Source organism: Narcine bancroftii, chromosome 1 (genome assembly GCF_036971445.1).
Source record: "Narcine bancroftii isolate sNarBan1 chromosome 1, sNarBan1.hap1, whole genome shotgun sequence".
Taxonomy (NCBI): domain Eukaryota; kingdom Metazoa; phylum Chordata; class Chondrichthyes; order Torpediniformes; family Narcinidae; genus Narcine; species Narcine bancroftii.
Genome location: NC_091469.1, coordinates 213,643,998 through 213,660,514, shown reverse-complemented (window position 1 = coordinate 213,660,514; position 16,517 = coordinate 213,643,998). Strand labels below are relative to the sequence as shown.

At 48.8% G+C, this 16,517-nt stretch overlaps 1 protein-coding gene across 2 annotated transcripts in view; it reads left to right on the top strand.

Moving 5' to 3' along the window:
* Positions 1 to 16,263, top strand: part of LOC138738991 (activin receptor type-1B-like) — a 64,231-nt gene extending 47,968 nt beyond the window's left edge. For both annotated transcript variants that reach the window (XM_069890305.1, XM_069890294.1), the window contains exons 4-9: positions 1 to 213; positions 949 to 1,116; positions 5,234 to 5,390; positions 7,626 to 7,750; positions 13,263 to 13,393; positions 15,662 to 16,263. The exon at positions 1 to 213 is cut by the window's left edge and continues 18 nt beyond it. In XM_069890305.1, the coding sequence (XP_069746406.1) occupies positions 1 to 213; positions 949 to 1,116; positions 5,234 to 5,390; positions 7,626 to 7,750; positions 13,263 to 13,393; positions 15,662 to 15,787 (920 nt within the window). In that variant the 3' untranslated portion in view covers positions 15,788 to 16,263. The remainder of the gene's footprint in view (positions 214 to 948; positions 1,117 to 5,233; positions 5,391 to 7,625; positions 7,751 to 13,262; positions 13,394 to 15,661) is intronic.
* Positions 16,264 to 16,517: the final 254 nt, after the last annotated feature.

Sequence of the window (16,517 nt, the reverse complement as noted above, 5' to 3'; positions counted from 1 at the left end):
AGCGGACCATCGCAAGGACGATCGTGCTCCAGGAAATAATTGGCAAAGGACGCTTTGGCGAGGTGTGGCGTGGGAGGTGGAGGGGCGGTGATGTGGCTGTCAAAATTTTCTCCTCTCGGGAAGAACGCTCCTGGTTCAGGGAGGCAGAGATCTACCAGACTGTAATGTTGCGACACGAGAATATTTTGGGCTTCATCGCAGCGGACAATAAAGGTGACCTGTTATCTCAGCGACTGTGTCTTTAGTTTGGGGTGGTTTGCCCAATACTGCACTGTTTCAAATTCATGGCAATGCGAGTCCATGGAGAATAAGGATTGAACACCACAAAGCAGGCTGTGAATTATCCTTGCTATTTCAACAGAACGGCCCATTTGTTCAAAGGTTTCAGCTAATCCTGCAATGGCTCAAATGTCTAGATTCAACAATTATTGACATAAAAATTGTGACATGACAGCAGGTCAATGGTTTCTTTTATTTGCTGTAAGGCAAACCAGCGTTGCTAACAATAAGAAAAAGGGAGTCGCTTTAGAAACTCCAGCCTCTGCAGCTGCCCAAACTCCTGTTAGGTCCATCAGCAACCGGGGCTCCAGGTACAGACCTCTGATATGATCAGTAAGCCTCCTCAGTGCCAGAGGCCTTTTGGGAGCCCCTTCTTGCCCTGAGCGTCCTCTCAAATCCCACTTCTAATACCTGGTCCCCATGATGCAGTCTCCCACAGCCTGTGTGGGTCCTTCAGACACTGAACGTTTCGTTGCTCCACAGCTGTAAGGGAGACATTGAAGAAAAATTTGAACAGGTACATAGATGGGAGGGGTATGGAGTTTTAAGGTCCGGTTACAGGTCAGTGCAACCAGGCAGAATCAAAGCTCAGCACAGACTAGAAGGGCCAAAGGCTTGTTTTGGCAATGTAGTGTTCTATGATTCTAATTGGACTTCTCTGTTCCACAGATAATGGCACCTGGACACAGCTGTGGCTCGTGTCAGATTACCACCAGTATGGCTCCCTCTTTGATTACCTGAACAAGTACACAGTCAGCGTTGAAGGTCTCATCAAGCTGGCCCTCTCGGCAGTCAGCGGGCTGGCCCATCTGCACATGGAGATTGTGGGCACTCAGGGTAAGGATATGAACCAATTGAATGTACTTCCATGGATCATCTTTAATATGATGGACTTTTATCAGTGCCAGGCCCTGCCCATCTAAAACATTGAAGGTCCTGTTCAACCAAGGGGACATGCTGCTGCCTATACCTTTGGAGGCACTGAATACATCCCAACCTGTTTCACAGGAAAATATTCAGACCCACTTTCTGATCCTTTGGAAACCCACAAATATTCAAATGGGATTGGGCAGATGAAATGTTTCCAATGGTGAGAAGAAACCTGGACCACACATCAGAGTCTGAGGATGAGGGTTTGGACAGAGATGAAAAATTTCTTCTCTTCCCCACCCCTCATCTCCGGGAGGGGAACCTGTGGACATCTCAACCACAGGAAGTTGAAGTCAAATCATTAAATACTTAGCGGACAGACATCAACTTTCAGATACCTTGTGTCTACAGCTGGGCAGGATCCCCAACTATCAATGCAGGGGATTAAATATTGGGCTTTGCTTGCAGAGGAATCTGGATCAGCTGGAAGAATGGGTAGCAAAATGGCATATGGGAATTACTGCAGACATATGTGAAGTGTTGCGCTTTGGAAGGTAGGGCATGCGCGGTAAACTGTAGGGCACTGAGGAGTGTGGTAGAACAGAGGGATCTGGGATTACAGATCCATAATTCCCTGAAGGGGGCATCATAGTTAGATAGGATCATAAAGGGAGCTTTTGGCACATTGGCCATCATAAATCAAATTATTGAGAATAGGAGTCGGGATATTATTTTGAGGTTATACAATACATTAAAGAGTGAGGCCATATTTCGAGTATTGCTAACCACAGGGTGAAGCTCAATAGACTGGAAAAGTGCAGAGGAGATTTGCCGCCAGGCAAATATCAAATTGCTTTTTTAAGGTTAGCTTTAGCAGTGGCTGGGAAATGTCTTGCAGTTACATGGAACAACCACACTAAATTGACTATTCAATGATGGCATGTGGAGATGAGATTGTGTATTCCTTTAGAGAAAATAACATATAATTTACAAAAGTATCCTTTCTTTATTAAAACTTAGGAGCCCATACATGGAACGGATGCGATTAAATTATAAAAACTTTCTTTCCCATGTATTGGTGGTGTGGCCCCAAACCATGGCATATAATAGAATGTATTGTTTCAGAATGTATTTTTTGGGGTAGTTTAGTGGGGGTTTGGGTGGGATGGAGTGGGGGAATTTATGGGATAAAATATGTATTGGATTGTATTCTGAATGCATGACTTATTGTTAATAAATAAAATTTTCAAAAAACAAAAGGATGTTGCCAGGACTTTAGGAATGGAAGGAAAGGTTGAACAGGTTGGGCCCTATTCCCTGGAACATAGAAGTATGACGAGATTTTATAGAAATGTATAAAATTATGATGGGTAAGTGCAACCACGTTTTTTTTCTCCACGGAATTTAGGTGAGATAAAAGCTAGAAGACATGGTTAAGGGTAAAAGGGGAAAAGTTTAAGGGGAAATTAGAAGGAACTTCTTCACACAGAGCATGGTGGAGGTGTGGAAGCAGTTAACTGCTGAATTGGTAAATGTAGGCTCAATGATGGCATTTAAGGACAATTTGGACAGGCCCCTGGATGGGAGGAGAGTGGAGGGATATGATCCAGGTGCAAATCAATGGGACTAGGCAGAAAAATAGTTCTGAACACACTAGAAGAGCCTGTTTCTCTGCTGTAGTGTTCTATGTTTTTCTGGATCCTGGTGTTAATCATGGATGTGCAAAAGGCCCCACCTTCAGAATGCAGAAATCTCAGGCTTTTACGATGTGTCTCTCCAGAATACATCGCCTGCATAAAAACACACAAAACACGGTACACAAAGTTCACATAAATAATCAAGATAAATATATAGAAATATTTGGGATAGTTTACTGGGTTACAGGATACTGTTTGTTCATCAGTCTCACAGCCTGTGTGAAGAAGGCATTTCCCAGACTCTGGCAGTCCTGATTTTGATGCTTTTGCACCTTCTTCATGGTAATGTTTTGAAGATCCTGTGCACTGGATGGAAAAGGTCTTCGATAATTCCTTGAGGCCCATTTGGGAAGCGCTCGCAGTAAATGTAATCTTCAGTGGAAATCCCCTCGACTGTTTTAATGATCCCCTGTATAGACTTCTGGACTGATGCTTTGCAGCTACCATCCCACTCAACGGTGCAGCCCTACGGGACCCTCTCAGTTGTGCTCCTGTAAAAGGTTGTCCAGATGAGGGCCAGTAGCCTTGCCCTCCCTCCTCAGTCTCCTTACCAAGTGTTGGGGCAGCTGTGTCTTCCTGCCTAATGAGGACGTGCTGTGGGCCTAGGATAGGTTGTCCCTTATATGCATGCCAAGGAACTTTGTTCTCTCCACTTTTTCGACAACAGAACTGTTGATGTGTAGTGGAGACTGCTCCATCCCAACCACCTCCCATGTTACTTCATAGTCACCCAGACAATCTATCTTCTATTTTATTTCCTCAGCTGCTTGTGCAGGTTCCTTCCAACTCTCCTCTTGTGGAAGTGGAGACAGAAACCCCCCCCCCCAAATTTGACTCCTCTCAGTACCTGAACTTTTTGTGTTCTGCAGCCATTGCTATTCCTTTTTGAAGTGGTGTGTGCACAGCAAGATCTCGGGCACCTAAGCCCACAATGCGGACCAGATGATTTGTTTCGATCTCCCTCATTCAGTTGTCGGTAACATGGGCGTACCTAGGGTATGGCAGTAAAGGCACGTGACCTGGGCGCCACTTGAAGAGGGGGCGGGGGGGGAGCCCTGTCCTCTCCCACCAATCCTCGTAAGAGTTTAAAAACCAGCTCATATGTGCTATTTAGGGGCAGGATTGCGCGTTGAGTGTAGGCATTGTTGACGCCCTCTGGCGTTCATTGTCGGTTCCCTTGACCAGTCTGTGCCTCTGAGGTGCCAGTTCAGCATTCCCTTCACTGCCGGTGTCCTCGCTCACCCACCGAAATCCATACACATTCTGCTGCGGGCTTCCTATTAAACCCAGCACTGAGCCTTCTCTGAGGGGGTGAGGGCTCCAGCACCAATTCTCCTTTAACAACGATGTAAACAGTTCTATGCAGTGTTTGTGGTGAGCTTGGCAAGCAAGCGGCTGAAAGTTGGCAACTTGTGGAGCACACCGGCAGAGGCTGAAAATTATTCTCTTCCCCACCCCGCCCCGCCCAACTCCCCCAACACCCTTTGCCTGATTTATATCAAACAGAATACTTTTCAGACCAGCGAGAGAATAATTGGCATTAGTACTTTTTACTATAAAAGCAGCTTCATCCTGCTACCACGCAGGAAAGAGAATCATTAAAGTACTGGGAATCATGAGACCGGCAGGACGCCCCCCTTCCCACCTCGGATGGGGCTGTTTGTCGGTGGCTAGTGTTGAGAGGAGGGGTGAGACCGAGGAGGGGTGTGTGTGTCCGTCAGCCCACGGGGATGCTGCCATGTGAATGGTGACTGCAATTCCCAGACAATAGCTCTCTCAGTCTGGACGTGAGCTGACGACCGGAGGAGGGCAGCCGTGCTAACTCGCTTCTCCAGTTATTCCTCTCGTGTTTATTTTTTTTTGTTATTTTTGACAGTCGGCAGTCCTACCTGGTGCCTTCCTGCCGAGAGCATCTTTCCACCTTCTTACTTCCACTTTCTTAAGAGAGGGCACCCACTCCAGCCGGGGGACGCCGCTCAATGTTTTTATTCAGCCAATCCTGGCCTTTGACGTAGGCAGAGGGTTTTTTTTTAAAGATGTCGATTATTTTCCAATATATCCAACATGAGATTGGATATGACCATTTTAGGGTTCTATAGTGGCGAGGAAAGGTAGGGAAGGCGAAGTGGATGGCTGGGCATGGGATGGTTGCAGAGTGAAAGGTTGAAGTAAGTTTTAATGGAGGGGAATTTCAGTGCTTGCCATAGGCACTATTTTCCCTCAATCTCCCACTGGCCAGTAGCCTTACTTAGGGCCCATGGAAGGGGTGAGGGAGGGGAGTGTTTATTTCCTTATTCCCCCCCCCATTTTTTCACCTCGGTTGATAAGACTGATGATTAATGTTGCTGTGGATTCCACAATTTCAGGGTGTACTTTGCTCTTTGCAGGGAAGCCTGGGATTGCCCATCGTGACCTGAAGTCCAAAAATATCCTGGTGAAGAAGAATGGCACATGTGCAATTGCTGACTTGGGACTCGCTGTCAGACACGACTCGTTGACTGACACGATTGACATCGCCCCCAATCAGAGAGTGGGGACTAAGCGGTAATGACTTCAGACAGGGCTGTTAAAATGTCCTCTCCATTCACAATTCCAGCACTTGCACTGAAGTCAGTTCTGGAGTAAACAATCTTCTCCATTGGTGTTGTAAATTTAAGGCAGAGGGTGCAGTCATGTGCTAGCCTTGGACAGGTCGAGTCCCATCTAGTGATTTGTGTGCTAGCTAGGTGTAGTGTTACCACCCCCTCCCCAGCATTTGGGCTAACCAGGCTTCTCCATACCCCCACCAAAAAAAATTGATTTGCTCCTTATGGGGGGGGGGGGGGAATGGGAAAGAGGAAGAAGAAAATAAAGAGAATTTGGCTGTTTTTTGTTGAGCATTTACGATTGTGGGGAAACCTGCGATACAGATGGATTCCTGGGAATGCAAATCTTCCATGATGCAGGGGTGCACTGTTCTGCAGACGTCAAATGCAATGTCTTTCAAGAGGAATAGCAAATAAGGGCAGGGATGTGATTTTGAGTCACTGGTGAGGCCTCACTTTGGAGTATTGTTTTGAGTTCCTCATTTAAGAAATGATTTACTGACACTGGAGAGGGTTCAGAGGAGGTTCACAATGACGATTCCAGGAATGAAAGGGTTATCATGTGAGTAATGTTTGATGGCTCTTGGCCTGTACTCATTGGAATTTCAGAGAATTCAATCCTGGGTCGCTGACGCTGTAACAGTGTTGCACTAACCGTGCCACCCCCACTTCTCCAACCAATTAACCGACTGACGTGTCTCTGGAATGTGGGAGAAAACCAAAGTACCCAGAGGAAGCCCACGCAATCACAGGGAGAACATAGTGCATGGCAGTGCACTGGGTCGTTGGAGGTGTAATAACATGCTAATTGCAACACTAACCGTGATGCCCATTCTGCTCCATTTTAAGATGCGCTATACAACCATACAGTATGGAAACAGGCTATCTCGGCTCCTCTAGTCCGCACCAATTTATGGGAACTCCACTAGTCCCACCTACCCGCTCCCTATCCATAACCCTCCAATCCCCTCACATCCATGCACTCATCCAACTTTCTCTTAAATAACAAAATTGACCCTGCTGCAACCACCTCTTCTGGAAGGTCATTCCACTCAGCCACCACTCTCTGAGTGAAGAAGTTCCCTCTCATGTTCTAAACTTTTGCCCCCTAACCCTTAACTCATGACCCCTCATTCCAATCTCACCTACCCTCAAGGGAAAGTCTATTTACATCTATCTCCCTCATAATTTTAAATACCTCTATCTAATCCCCCTTCAACCTTTTACACTCCAATAAATAAAGACCCAGTCGTCTCAATCTTTCTCCATATTCTAGATACTGCAATCCAGGCAATATTTTAGTAAATCTTCTCTTGTACTCTCTCTACCTTATTGATATCCTTCTTATAATCTGGGGACCAGAACTGCACACAGTATTCCAAATTTGGCCTCACCAATGCCTTGAACAGTCTCAACATGACTTCCCAACTCCTGTATTCTATGCTTTGATTGAAAAGGCCAGCATACCAAAAGCCTTCTTTACCACTCTATCCACATGAGAATCCATTTTCAAAGAACAATGAACCATTATTCCAAGATCTCTGTTCCTCTTCATTCCTCAATGCCCTTCCCTTCACTGCATATGTCCTGTTTTGATTATTCTTCCCAAAATGAGGCACTTCATTAAACTATTAAACTCCATCTGCCATCTTTCAACCCACTTTCCTAAGCAGTCCAAATCCTTCTGCAGTCTGTGAAAACCATCTTCACTATTCACAACTCACCCTATCTTAGCGATTCCTCAACCTGATGCATTTGGATATGATTCAGTCTCCGCTGCCCCCTCCTGTTAATGCCGGCAGGTGATCAGCCAGGAGCAGAGGGTGGGGGTGGGTGGGGGAGAACATTTCTGACTGTTCCCTGCCTCCAAACAGACCAGAGGGAGTACTACTGCTTACGCTCTCTTGGAAAGCACCTCTCTGTGCACCTTTGACAGAACGGCACTCTCGTGACCACAATGCGAGCATGGGAGACATGAAGCGGTGTCATTTAGACTTGAAGCAGGCCAGCAGTCATCCCTGAGACTGATACTTGTGGCAGATTCCCTTCCCTTTTGAGCCCTGATCCACTCTTTGTGGAGGACAACCATCCATTGGCTGTGTTTGTTTGTTTTTAAGTGCACACCCTTCTCAATTTTAATTGGTGATTCTGCCTTTCCATAAACAACCTGCCTGTGGTTTTCCCCCTTTTGAAGGTACATGGCTCCAGAGGTTCTGGATGAGACCATCAACACGCAACACTTTGATTCCTTCAAATGCGCTGACATTTACGCGTTGGGGCTGGTATACTGGGAGATGGCTCGCAGATGCTCTGCTGGAGGTAGGTGACCTTCGCTACAAGTTGCTGTAGCCACCTTTGGCCCATTTTTAACCCCCATCTCACCATCTGCTGCACCCTATTTGTGGCCAGCTTGATGTTGCTTGTTGGGAACTCCGAGCTGTTCCACTGTCCCCATTGGAGTCCGTTGTCAAAACCTGCACTTGCTTTTGAAGCACAGGAACAGGAGGCCATTCAACCTCTTCCAGCTGTTCTGTCTTTCATAGATTTATACAGCATAGAAACAGCCCCTTAGGCCTAACTTGTCCATGCTGATTAAGCTCATCCCATTTGTCCAAATTTGGTGCACATCCCTCCAAGAAAAATTGAATGGATAGGTGTTGTGTTAGAAGGGAAAAATATGTTGGCTTCAAAGAACCACGTCTGGACACAGACCAAAGGATATTGATTAAAACACGCAAGGGGATCGCAACAGGGAGCACATGCATTGTATTCTTAATCACAAATCACAGAATAATCAGTTACATTGGACTTAAGACAACTGAAACTAGCAACTGCTTACACTTGTACAACAAAGTACAACCCAGTCACATCAGAGTTAACACAATTGATACTAGCAACTGTGTACCGATTTATAACAAGGATTATAATATGCTAGCCATCGTTCCTTGTCCAACATGGGCATGTCTAACTAATAGCCCCGATCCCCGTGTAGTGCACATCTTATCAACAATAACTCCAGTGTTGTCCACAGCTGGTGACCTAGAGTGAAGCAGGGTCCATTTCAGGACCAAAGAGGTAAAAAAGAGAAAGGGCTACTGCATCTGGTAGACTTTATAGTACAGTAATCTGGAGGGTTTGGCCCAGGTCATCATTTAGTGATTAAAGGAGCCACTGGTTAGATGTGCACTAATGGGTGGACAGAATGATGACAGGTGATGTGACCTCCAACTTGGTTCCTAGCTGAGAGGTCACATGGCCTTCCACAATCCACCCCTTGTCAACAAGTAAAAACATTATTTAAAAAATAGAAATTAACACTTTAAAAGAGGTAAATAGATTGTTAAAGTGCAAGTGCCTGGTGATTAAACAGGTAGGCACAACAAAAGGGTGAAGGTATTGTTTAAGAAAATGACAAAGGCCTACCAACTCCAAACAGACCAAAAGAGTCGTTCTCCCCACGAAGTGTCGTGCAGCAGGAACTGGCCACGTACTTTTTTTTGTCAGTCACTGACTTTCATGTGGTCTTGTTGCCTTGCCTGGGATGTATGTCTCGGGCGTCTCACTGGCAACAGCAACGGTACCACCTTTGGTTGTGAGCACGTAGTGCAAGGTCATCCGACTTTTCCTTAATCTGAAGTGCCACAGCCTGTTCCTTGGCCAATGTTTCCACCATGGTGGCCATTCATCTGGATGCTCACCCATCATTTGGAGGTACACATCCCTGATGGCCACCAACGTGTTGACCCATAGGAAGCCACGGGCCGGCCTAGCAAGTGTGCATCCAGGGCATACCAGTGATTCTCATAGGAGCACCTCATTACTGGGCTGTACCTGCTCGCATTCTCACTGATTGCAAAGGCCAGTGCTGACTGAACTAGATACACTACGTTGCCAAGGCATGCTCCCTTTGTGGACTCACTGGGAGAATTCGGACTGTTTGTGTGCCATATTGCCTGGAAGGGAAGAAGAAACCAGTTTCCACCCCAGCAAAGATCATTGCAAGTGAGGGGGTCTGCAAGTGCGGGGGTCTGCAAGTGCGGGGGTCTGCAAGTGCGGGGGTCTGCAAGTGCGGGGGTCTGCAAGTGCGGGGGTCTGCAAGTGCGGGGGTCTGCAAGTGCGGGGGTCTGCAAGTGCGGGGGTCTGCAAGTGCGGGGGTCTGCAAGTGCGGGGGTCTGCAAGTGCGGGGGTCTGCAAGTGCGGGGGTCTGCAAGTGCGGGGGTCTGCAAGTGCGGGGGTCTGCAAGTGCGGGGGTCTGCAAGTGCGGGGGTCTGCAAGTGCGGGGGTCTGCAAGTGCGGGGGTCTGCAAGTGCGGGGGTCTGCAAGTGCGGGGGTCTGCAAGTGCGGGGGTCTGCAAGTGCGGGGGTCTGCAAGTGCGGGGGTCTGCAAGTGCGGGGGTCTGCAAGTGCGGGGGTCTGCAAGTGCGGGGGTCTGCAAGTGCGGGGGTCTGCAAGTGCGGGGGTCTGCAAGTGCGGGGGTCTGCAAGTGCGGGGGTCTGCAAGTGCGGGGGTCTGCAAGTGCGGGGGTCTGCAAGTGCGGGGGTCTGCAAGTGCGGGGGTCTGCAAGTGCGGGGGTCTGCAAGTGCGGGGGTCTGCAAGTGCGGGGGTCTGCAAGTGCGGGGGTCTGCAAGTGCGGGGGTCTGCAAGTGCGGGGGTCTGCAAGTGCGGGGGTCTGCAAGTGCGGGGGTCTGCAAGTGCGGGGGTCTGCAAGTGCGGGGGTCTGCAAGTGCGGGGGTCTGCAAGTGCGGGGGTCTGCAAGTGCGGGGGTCTGCAAGTGCGGGGGTCTGCAAGTGCGGGGGTCTGCAAGTGCGGGGGTCTGCAAGTGCGGGGGTCTGCAAGTGCGGGGGTCTGCAAGTGCGGGGGTCTGCAAGTGCGGGGGTCTGCAAGTGCGGGGGTCTGCAAGTGCGGGGGTCTGCAAGTGCGGGGGTCTGCAAGTGCGGGGGTCTGCAAGTGCGGGGGTCTGCAAGTGCGGGGGTCTGCAAGTGCGGGGGTCTGCAAGTGCGGGGGTCTGCAAGTGCGGGGGTCTGCAAGTGCGGGGGTCTGCAAGTGCGGGGGTCTGCAAGTGCGGGGGTCTGCAAGTGCGGGGGTCTGCAAGTGCGGGGGTCTGCAAGTGCGGGGGTCTGCAAGTGCGGGGGTCTGCAAGTGCGGGGGTCTGCAAGTGCGGGGGTCTGCAAGTGCGGGGGTCTGCAAGTGCGGGGGTCTGCAAGTGCGGGGGTCTGCAAGTGCGGGGGTCTGCAAGTGCGGGGGTCTGCAAGTGCGGGGGTCTGCAAGTGCGGGGGTCTGCAAGTGCGGGGGTCTGCAAGTGCGGGGGTCTGCAAGTGCGGGGGTCTGCAAGTGCGGGGGTCTGCAAGTGCGGGGGTCTGCAAGTGCGGGGGTCTGCAAGTGCGGGGGTCTGCAAGTGCGGGGGTCTGCAAGTGCGGGGGTCTGCAAGTGCGGGGGTCTGCAAGTGCGGGGGTCTGCAAGTGCGGGGGTCTGCAAGTGCGGGGGTCTGCAAGTGCGGGGGTCTGCAAGTGCGGGGGTCTGCAAGTGCGGGGGTCTGCAAGTGCGGGGGTCTGCAAGTGCGGGGGTCTGCAAGTGCGGGGGTCTGCAAGTGCGGGGGTCTGCAAGTGCGGGGGTCTGCAAGTGCGGGGGTCTGCAAGTGCGGGGGTCTGCAAGTGCGGGGGTCTGCAAGTGCGGGGGTCTGCAAGTGCGGGGGTCTGCAAGTGCGGGGGTCTGCAAGTGCGGGGGTCTGCAAGTGCGGGGGTCTGCAAGTGCGGGGGTCTGCAAGTGCGGGGGTCTGCAAGTGCGGGGGTCTGCAAGTGCGGGGGTCTGCAAGTGCGGGGGTCTGCAAGTGCGGGGGTCTGCAAGTGCGGGGGTCTGCAAGTGCGGGGGTCTGCAAGTGCGGGGGTCTGCAAGAATGCCATCGTTACCAAAATATTTTGATTAGAAGTAGCTCCTGTAGCTGTCATCAAGCTGGGTCGGTGAGGGTGGAAGACCCTCAGCTGCATCCATGCCTTTCATCTCTAGGTTGGTCGCTTGAACTGAGGCAGTCTGTCTGCCTCCTGTAGTGCCCAACAGTGATGCTGGAGGGATTCTCTCTCCCTCCCTATCTTTCTGGTCACCCTGCTGGCCTAATTCTCCTAACATTTTCCATTGATGACCCAGGAGAGATGCCATAAACCATAAGCCCCATGACTCCCTTTGGTCTCAGGAAATCCCAACTTCTCAAAAGGACTCCACGTGGTGCCCAATCTCCTCCCCTCACGGGTCCAAACTGTCAGCCCAGTCTTCTGTGGTCCGCCAGTAAACCTAATAAACCCCGCTCTATCATAGGTTTACCCAGGAATTCTACTTTTCTGCCCTGAGGCTGTGAGGCACTTCCTGCTGGTCCGGTTCAGGAGGAATTATGCTCTCACACATGCACACGTATGTTAATATACAGTATGTTCAAACTTCGTGATCGCTTGGGTGTCCAGCTGAGATTCCCTTGAACCCTGCTTGCAGCACCAATTGTGTGGGAATGGAGAAGTTCAGTGAGTTCAAAGAATAACATGTTTGGACACTGGCTGAATACATCAATGATCTTCATTAAAACATGTGTAAGGAGGTTGCAATGGGGAGAATACACACTAGAACTCTCAATCACAAAACACAGTATAATCAATCACATTGGACTTAACATTACCAATACTAGCAACTGTGTACAGACTTGTAACAACCAAGGATTACAATATGCTACCTGCCATTCCTTGTCTTAACGGCTCCAATACAATATAACAGCCCTGATTCCTGTGTAATGTGCACCTTACCAACGTCGTCCACAGTTCGCGATCTTGAGTGGAGCAGGGTTCATCCGGATCGAAGAGCTATTTCACCTGGTGGACTTTATAGTACAGTAATCTGGAAAGTCTGGCCAAGGGTAATCACTAGGTGATTAATCGGGCCAGAGGTCAGGTGTGCACCAATGGGTGGGCAGAGGCCAACCTTGATTGGCAGGGGATGCGACATCCGACTAGGTTCCGGATGGAGAGGTGACATGTCCCTCCACAATTCACACTTCAATGGCCCACATCCCGTGGGCCAAATGCAGGCAGGTGGGACATTTGGATGCATCCATGGATAGGATTGGTATGAGCCAAATGTGAGTAGTTGGGACATTTTGGTTAGCATAAGCAAAGTTGGGTTGAAGGGCCTGTTTCTACACTGGAAGACTGACTTTCCCTATCTATGTACAAGTCTTAATGTCTTTTAAACATCTTAATTGTCCCAACTTCTCCTGCTTGAGGAAGCTCATTTCCTTTATCCCATGCCCTCTGTGTGAAGAACGTATCCTTCAGGACCCTTTTAAATCTTTACCCTCTCACCTTAAATCTATGCCCTCAGATTTTAGACTCCCCCTAGCCTGGAGGAGAAAAAAGTCTGTGCCATCCACCTTATATCCACACCCCTAATGATTTAATAAACTTTTATAACATCCCCCTCCTACAGTCCAGGGAGAAAAGTCCCAGTCTTTTCAACCTCTCATAATTCAAGCCTCCCAATTGCATTCTTATGAATCAGATTTAGTTGGTTTGTATGTGCTTTTTCTAGACTAGTCCACCTCCTTTGGTTCTGTGAACTTCAATCTTTGTGAAAAGAGTTCCAGAAAGTCTGGGTCTCAACGAGCATTGAGCTGACTTGGACCTTTCCTGAGATTCCACTCTGTGTCTGTGCTTTCAACTGCCCTGTTTCATATCGAGTCTCACCTGGTAATGGGGTGGATGGTGTTGGCCGGCTTGTCCTGCAGCGCGTGGTCTTGTTGGATGCCTTGGTTTAGAATTAGCTTTTTGCCTGATACAGTTCACTTTTAAACACAGGAACCCATGAGGATTATCAGCTTCCGTACTTTGACCTTGTACCCTCTGACCCCTCCATCGAGGAAATGAGGAAGGTAGTCTGTGAGCAGAATCGAAGACCAAATGTCCCGAACATTTGGCACAGCAGTGAGGTAAGTGAACTTGGAGGGCACCCTCTGAAAGGTCCTTGCCATCCAAAAGACCTTCATCCTTAGAAAGGCGCTGTTGGCATCTGTGCTTTCAGATTCTTATGGGGTTATTTTGGCAACCATGGCATCTGCTGATTGTTTAAAGGTTCCTTTGATTGCCACGTAATAATAAATTACAATCCATGATATACTTCAACCTTTGCTTGTTATAAGGCAGCAGAATTTCCATGAGCATTGCCTGGCTCCTCTAACAATAGAGGAAAAAGCAAAAGGGAGTCTTTTCAGAGACATTGAATATCCATGGGTTCACCTCCAGCGCTTCTGCTGCCACGTAAAATCCAGTTCAAATCATCGGCAACATGAGCTCCAGATCTAAACCTCCAACGTGGCCAACAAGCTTTCAGTGTCAAATGTCCTTCCGGAACCCTTCCTGCCCTTTGCACCCTCTTGAACCCGCTTCCAATACCTGGTTCCCATGAGCCAGTCTCCAGCAGCCCGCAGCTGTCTGGGTCCCTCAAGCGCAAGTCACCAATTGCTCGCAGCCTCAGCTGTTGAGCCCTCGCTGGTCTGCTGCTGTAGGGTCATCTCCTCTGCTTCTCTTTCTTGGGGGGGGGGGGGAGTGTTCTCACCATTTCTGCTCCCCTGAAGTCTGCAACCCCTTGTGGTCCATTGGTTAGCACAGGTACCACCAATGTCAATCCATTCACAGAATTATTGAATGCAGGTGCGGCATAAAGCCATTCAACCCTTCAAGCCTGCTCCACATTCGATACCCTCATGGCTGATCATCCAACTACAGTCCCCTTTTCCTGCTTTCTCCCCATACCCCTGGTCCCTTTAACCAATAGGGGATACATCCAACTTCCTCGAATACATCTAATGAATCAGTCTCCAGAACTTTCTGTGGGAGGAGTGAAGAAGTTTCTCCTCATCTCAGTCCTGAGTGGCTTCCCACTTTCCTGCATCGAACTGAGAAAGGCTCTTTAAGAATAATTTAACGCTAGATTTTAAACCTACATGTTCTCCAAGTGTGGAGGCAGAGGTGTTTTACCTGTCTACAAGATTGAGAGGCATAGATAAGGTGGACGGCCAGCCCCTTTTTCCTGAGGTGTGAATCGCATCTGTACAAAGTGAGGGGAGGAAAGTTTAGGGGGTATGATTGGTTTTTTTTTACATAGAGATGTAGGTACCTGGAATACCTTGCCAGGGGTGGTGGTGGAGACAGGAACAATAGAAGCATCTTAAGAGACTCTTACTTAGACAAGCACATGAATGAAAGAAAACTCTAGTGTTATGAGATAGGGAGGGTTTACCATAATTTTTTAGGTATGTATAGATCAGAACAACATTGTGGTCTGAATATCCTGTACTGTGCTATAATGTTCAGCATTGGAACAATTCTACACAACTCCATTGGAAATGCTGTTTCTTTGTCGGAATGTTAAATACTTTCATCCTTCATCCTCACTACTTCCTGCAACCTGTCTCCTTAAATGCATCAGCGTCAAGATAAGCATGTGGTGCATGGCAACTTTGTTGTGTGAAAAATCTTTGACTCTCTTGAAGCAGTGACTTTTTTTTAGACATGCAGCACGATAATGGACCCTTTCGGTCCATGAGCCTGTGCTGTCCAATCACACCCAACTGACCTACAACCCCTGGTATGTTGAAACCCCTGGGGAAAACACGCAGACATGGAGAATGCATACAAACTCCTTATAGACAGCGCGGGATTTGAACCTTGGTCCCAATTGCTGACACTGTAACAGCGCTGCACTAACCCTGCTGCCCAACTCTGACCCGCACTTCCACTGTCTGCCCACAACCTCTTGTGGGCCAGGCCAAGAGGAAGAGGATACATTGGCCCCTGTTGGTGGTGGGGGGGGAAGGGAGGCTGGAGAAATCACGCTGGTCACAACCTCTTCTCACTGCTACCTTCAGGCAGAAGGTGCAGGCACCTGAAGACCAGCACCTCTAGGTTCAAGGACAGTTCCTTTCCCACAGCACTCGGGTTCGTGAACCTCCCTGTACCACCTTAAACAACCCCAGCTCCACAAAAGATCTGCTGCACCACTGAAACGTGCTTTTATGATTGTGTTAACTAACCATAAATATTTATCTCTTTCTGCACAAGAATATTTAATACATAGTATTGGAGTTGTTTATTTTATAACTGAAGTGCCTGTTTGGCTTCAGCAAATCAGTTTGTATGCACATTGAGTTCGCTGTCATTCTCAGCTCCTTCTTTTGCTTCCCTGTGTGTGAACCCAGGCTTTAAGAGTCCTGAGCAGGATCATGCGGGAATGCTGGTACCCCAAGGGAGCAGCCAGGCTGACAGCGCTGCGCATCAAGAAAGCGTTGTCGCAGCTGAGTGCACAGGAAGATGTGAAGATGTAGGAGAGGGTGGGAAGCACGGGACTGTGGAACTGAACCAACCGTCTCCTACCTGCCAATGGGGCTGCAGAGCACCATCTACCTCACAACTCGAAGCCAAGCTGCTGATTTTTGGCTGGAAATGTATCCTGTTTTATTTGGGGGAAGGGGATGAGAGCAGGGTGCGCACTAATTCTGCACTGAGTATCACACGCTTGTTGTAGATCACATCGAGTCAGAATCTGGTGGGGGAACAAGTGCTCCCTCGTGATGGGGAATGTACAACTACTCTTGAAACTAAAAGTTGGGATCTGCATGCTTGATTTTGAATGAACAATGAAATTTGGCTTGTTTTTAAATTGCAACTGGCCCTGAAACAGTGGGTGCCCTGAATTGTGTTTTTAAATGTTATTTTAGTAAGATTTTTCAAATGTGTTTAAAGGTTCGTGTAAGAAATTACTTCTCTTTTTTTTTAAAAAAATTGTGGCTATTGAAAATGAGTTACCATGTTGGAGCCATTATTGAAACTGAAGCTCTTGAGTTTCTGGCCTTGCCCAGTTTTTAGGTTGACGTTGGACAAGGAACAGCAAGGAGTACTGCGCTGGCAGTTTCCATAATGGGTTGAAGCTGATGTGTGTGTGTGTGTGTGTGTGTGTGTTTTTTTTTAAATTATTGTTGGATTAACCAGAATGAGCTATGTAAGTCCAGAGATGGCAGCTTGATACCCCGATGTACACAGGGCTTTGATGGTGGG